General features: G+C 41.4%; 1 protein-coding gene across 1 annotated transcript; it reads left to right on the top strand.

The window, feature by feature from the left end:
* Window positions 1-1,825: 1,825 nt before the first annotated feature.
* LOC110286064 (olfactory receptor 5A2-like) lies at window positions 1,826-2,785 on the top strand. Its single transcript, XM_021152523.1, has one exon. The coding sequence runs from the start codon at window positions 1,826-1,828 to the stop codon at window positions 2,783-2,785; it is 960 nt and encodes a 319-aa protein (XP_021008182.1).
* The last annotated feature ends 3,215 nt before the right edge of the window (window positions 2,786-6,000 follow it).

Consider the following 6,000-nt stretch of genomic DNA (forward strand, 5'->3'; position numbering starts at 1 on the left):
GGAAATGCAAATGAACCAAAGAATATTGAAAAGCCACCAATATTTTCTCTGGTGGTGCAAGATCTCAAGACGTTTCACCTAAAGAAACTCAGTAAGTCTAACTCATTCCGACCTATTTCATTCAACCTGAAAATAGTACATTTCATCTCATCCCAACTTTCCTTTGTAAAAAGGGCAGAGAAACGCTGCCAGGTCCTGAGGCTGTTTAGATCAGGCTTTGTACAAATTGAGTCCTACAACAATTCCTGGCACATAGCAAGCATTAAAAAAGTATTTATTCACAGTTATGTTATATGGGATTATATCTTAGGATCATTGTTTGTGTCTAAAACCACATTAGATGTTTATTATAATTACATGCCAGGCATAATAACTGATGGGACACTCTGCTGAACTCTGAGGATAAGCAATGGAAAGCTTTTGTTCCATACTGTGAATAATCATGAATGTTCATGAATATTTAATGGATATTCAACAGGTACCTGTTATTTGAAGGAAGATTCAACATCTTAGAACAGCCCAAGTCAGCAGCAGATGTCACACCTGAGTATAAGTGACAAAAAGCACAGGCAAGGATGGACAGCCAAACACAAGTGAGAGAAGACTAGGAACTTGAGCTTCACCAATCTATCACGGCAAATGTTCATTTGCCTTGTGAGACACACTTGTTTTCACTTTGACCTGATACCAGTACAAATCTGTCTTTCTTCATTGAAGAGTGTGTGTTGAGGTTTTGCCTTTTATTGTCTATTGTAAGGTTATATGTGGCCCCCAATGATCTAGAGACTGCACATAGCCCCTGTGACCCTGCCCCATGTTAATTCTGATTGGTGAATAAAGATGCCAATAGCTGGGCAAAATAGACATAGGTGGGGTTTAGGTTTCATGGACTTGGGGGAGAGGAGGGTCACAAGGAAGAAGAAGGTACAGGAAGGAGGAAGGAAAAGCCACCATGGGTTAAGGGTCAAGAGAGCATGGCCTTGAGAGCTACCCAGTTGGAGTTAAGAGCAGCCTGGATGAAACATAATAAATAGTAAGTAATAACTGGAGTTGTAAATAGGAAAATAGATTCTAACCGCAAGAGGGGAGGCAGTTGCCCAGCTCTTGAGCTGTTTAGGGCTTATTTTAAATATCAAGGCTTTGAGTGTCTCTTTTATCTGGGAACTCAATAACCAAAGGTAGGGTTAAAAACCCCAGGCTTGGATTTAAATATTTACTACAAGTATGCACAAGCTTACCTCCTGTGTTTAAAATGGTAGCCTGAGCTAACTGGTAACATCCAAGCTGACCTTTGCCAATCACTAAAATAACAAACCCTTTCTTCTTCCTGCTTCTTTTCTCTGGGAAAATCCTAGCATATGATGCTTCTGAGGTTTTCTCCCCCTTTATCATGGATGCATGTTCACAGCCCTTCCATTCTGTAGGTTGTGATGCTGAAATTGGTCAAATTCAAGATTTCATTTTTCATAGTTGCGGGGGAGCCACTCTCAGGTCCTCATGGTTGTGAAGCAAACATCTTACTGGTGGAGTCATCTCAATAGCCCCATCTCTTTTTATTTTAGACATAGTCTCATGTGTTCCATGAGGACTTTCAACTAACTAACAATATAGTCAAGAATCACACTGAATTTCTAATTCACCTTGGCACCTGTTGCTAACATATCCAGTTTATGTGGTGTTGGGAATTAATCTCAGGCTTTGGCCTTGCCAGTTAAGCAGTATACCAACTTAGTTACATCTCCAGCCCCAAGTATTTCTTTTAAAGTTACAAACACTAGCTCTCAAACTTCAGGACTGTCTCTTTTCTTATGCAGGAAGCTTGTGTATGGCCGGAGGAAGAAACAGCACAGCTGTGACCAGATTCATCCTCCTGGGATTTTCAGATCAGCCTCAGATGAAAATCTTCCTTTTTATTCTGTTTCTGGGGATTTATCTCCTGACCTTAGCCTGGAACTTGAGCCTCATCACCCTCATTAGGATGGACAGTCACCTCCACACACCCATGTACTTCTTCCTCAGTAATCTCTCCTTCCTGGACATCTGTTATTCATCCTCCACTGCCCCCAAGATGCTTTCTGACATTGTCACAGATAAGAACACCATTTCTTTTCTTGGCTGTGCCACACAATACTTTGTCTTCTGTGGAATGGGGCTGACTGAATGCTTGCTCCTGGCAGCTATGGCCTATGACAGGTACACTGCTGTCTGCAACCCACTGCTCTACATGGCTCTCATGTCCCATACTCTGTGTTTAAAGTTGGTGGCTGGTGCCTATATGGGTGGTTTCCTTAGTTCTTTGATTGAAACATGCTCTGTCTACCAGCATGATTTCTGTGGGCCCAACATAATCAACCACTTCTTCTGTGACCTTCCTCCAGTCCTGGCTCTAGCGTGCTCTGACATCTTTACCAGCCAGGTGGTGACCTTTATTTTAGGTGTCATTGTGGGGGTGATTTCTGTCCTAGTGGTCCTCGTCTCTTATGGATACATTATTGCTGCTGTCCTTAGGATCAACTCAGCTAAAGGTAGGACCAAGGCCTTTAGCACCAGTGCTTCTCACCTGACTGCTGTGACCCTCTTCTATGGCTCTGGTCTCTTCATGTACATGAGACCCAATTCAAGTTATTCCTTCGGACATGACAAGGTGGCATCTGTATTCTATGCTGTAGTGATCCCCATGATGAACCCCATCATCTATAGCCTCAGAAATAAGGACATTAAAAATGCTGTGAGGAAAGCTGTGGAAAGGGACAGCATGCTTTCTCATGGGCATTCATTTTTCTGACAATGGGTGGTGTTTACATGACAGTCTGAGTGGATGAATATTGCAGAAATTCATGTAGGTTTGACTACTTGAATTTCAAGATGATGTGAATGGACCCACTTACATTACATTTAACTAGAGATGGTTTTGTCATTATTGATTTCCTAAAATAAATAGCATGAGTACTTTTAGGTTTCAATGCCCTCTTTAGTGGAAAACCTCACCATGATGAAATAACACTCTGCCACATCAAAATACCTCTTTTCCATAGTTTGGATACAGAGCACAGAGAAACTGAGCTGGAACTCAGATGGAAGCTTCCTCCCTGCTGGCTAGCATTAATAGTACCAGAGGGTGATGTGAGAGAAGTCATCAACAATATTGCCTAGCTGTGGATCTTGCCAATTAAAATAACAAAATGCCTGATAGTGTATGCTCACTGGACTAGTAGTGGCATGAATGTTTGAGAGTTAACCAGTCCCTTCATGATTGGATCTGAAGCCTGTTCTATTGGAGGGAATTCATGTACCTGGGACTATAAACATGACCTAAAGCCTATGACTAAGGGGGTCACAGCCACTTTCTGGGAGTCTAAGGATAACTTGCTGTTGATAAATGGATATGTTGCTGGTCATGGTGGTTTATGCCTTTAATCCCAACATTGGACACAGAAGCAGGCAGATCTCTGTTAGTTCAAGATCATCCTTTTCTACAAAATGGACAGACATGACAGCCAGGGCTACCTACCAACCAAACAAATGGATATGTATCAAAACTGTTTGCTAAGTAATTATGTTTATATCTTTAGATAGTACAACTCTCAGTCTTGGTTAGAGAAGACACTAGGCCAGGGGAACGTTATCAAAACAGAGATTTGTGACTGGTCAAGGTGCTGCGAATAAGTGACTTGAGTACTCAACTTTAAATGTAACATCCATATGATCTTGCATTTAACCTCTCTGTGCTCCTGAATGTAAATGTGATGTGACTAACTGTGTTCACACCTGTATCAAATTCCCTCAAGAATTTAAACAGGAACTGTAAACTAAATAAATCCCCCCCCTCCCTGTTGTTTTCTGCTGGGATCTTTTATCCCAAGAACACAAATTGGCACTGAGGAAAATGGGAATGTTCACATGATAAACCTGACCCAGATTTTTGGGCAGAGGAATTAGAGACTTTGCAACTTTGGATTGGAAAAATCATTGAATTGTATTGAAAGAACTTAATGTACCATTTTAATAAAAGCTTGGAAGAGAGTAATATTGAAAGAAGTATGGGAAATGGAGACCCTTTTCATGAGGTTTCAGGGTGACAATGATTTTTTTTAGAATCTGGGAGAGAAGACATTTTTGAGATATGTCAGTTAAGAATGTGTGTGTGCTAATCAGACTGGGTCTGAAGAATCTGTTGTGATTAAGAAATCTGCACCATTGCAGTGAAACGTGTGCTTCATGAGAACAATAGAACAGTATTTTATCAGGATTAGTATGCAGAAACTCATACAACTATGGTCCAAAAGGACCAGGTTACACGTGGAGCTTACTGCAAAACTTGGTAATAGAGGAAAAGATGTCTATATGGTACAGAAACTAAAAGATGAAAGAATTTGTGGAGAAAAATTGAGGCCTGGCACTGTGCTGCAGGTCTGAAGATCCTGTGAAGCAATAGTAGAAAACATTCGTCAAAGTGGAGACTCAGTCCCAGGACACTGAGTTTCCAGAACCATTGGACATCCTACAAGGACATCTGTGGGTATAGAAGAGAGCTAGAATGGAAAACCTGTGTGCTGAGAAGGACAGAGTTGGAAAAGTGGTTCTACCAAAGCCCTTTTGATCCCAGGAAAATCACAAAGCACAGGTAGTCAGTCAGTCACTTGTGAGTTACAATGACAGAAAACTATGTCCTGTGCACAAATATAGCATGAATAACCACATTTTTGGGTTAACCAATTTCTGCTTAGGTTTAAGGTCCACTCCCTAGAGTGGTATTCAAGATTGTTACCATAAACCTGGCCAGGAATGAAAAGGTGGGGAAGTCTTCGACCCTAGGGAAGAATCTACTGCTAGTATCTTATTATATGGACAGTATTACAGTCTTCTCTGGGCATGGCAGGGCAATTCCCTCTATGAACTCATGGCAGACCAAACTAGTTTAATTCAAGAATTGATGGAGATGCTCAAAAGATTCTGCCACCAGATGAAGACCTTTGTTACCTGAGGGCTGACTAGGTAGCAAGATTCAATTTGTTTCAAGGAAGTGTTCCCCAACAGGTTGCTCACACTCTAGTGAATATCCCTACCCCGAAAGCCTGTATCTGATTCTCTCATGGCCTATTCAGGCCTATTGCACATTGAGCTGAACTAGAGGGAGGGAAGCTTAGCTGAGGCAGGTAGGGGCAGACATATCTTGGTCAGCAGTGAGTTCTTGGGGTGGGTGATGGTGGAGAATAAACACACCTGGGAGCAGCTTCAGAGAACTGGTTCATTATTGGGGTTGGGGGAAGTAAAGAGGTATTTATGCCCCAGGGCAGGCATCCTTGGTCCCTGAGGCACTGCACATTACATATACATATACATATACATATACATATACATATACATATACATATACATATACATATACATATACATATACAGATACAGATACAGATACAGATACAGATACAGATACAGACACAGACACAGACACAGACACAGACACTTACACTTACACTTACACATACACACACACATATATATGTATATATGCACACACATATATATGCATATTCATGCACATACACACAGATACATAAACCACACACACACAAGAAAAAAACCCTCAGAACTTCTTAGTGGCTGTACAAATTCAGACAGATTCTGGGAGTTGTAATTCATGTATTATACAATTTACCCTGATATAGGAAACTGTCATCAATGGCTATGAAATTACAAACTTTTTTTTCTAGGTATTTATTTCATTTACATTTCCAATGCTATCCCAAAAGTCCCCCACACGCTTCCCCACCCACTCCCCCACCCACCCACTCCCACTTCTTGGCCCTGGCGTTCCCCTGTACTGAGGCATATAAAGTTTGCATGACCAATGGGCCTCTCTTTCCACTGATGGCCGACTAGACCATCTTCTGATACATATGCAGCTAGAGTCAAAAGCTCAGGGGTACTGGTTAGTTCATCATGTTGTTCCACCCATAGGGCTGCAGATTCCTTTAGCTCCTTGGTTACTTTCTCTAG

This window comes from Mus caroli, unplaced genomic scaffold (genome assembly GCF_978045245.1).
Source record: "Mus caroli unplaced genomic scaffold, Mus_caroli_1 scaffold_20, whole genome shotgun sequence".
NCBI lineage: Eukaryota > Metazoa > Chordata > Mammalia > Rodentia > Muridae > Mus > Mus caroli.

Bases quoted from the DNA above. Each gene is read 5' to 3' on its own strand.
- LOC110286064 (XM_021152523.1), top strand. From the start codon at position 1,826: ATGGCCGGAGGAAGAAACAGCACAGCTGTGACCAGATTCATCCTCCTG.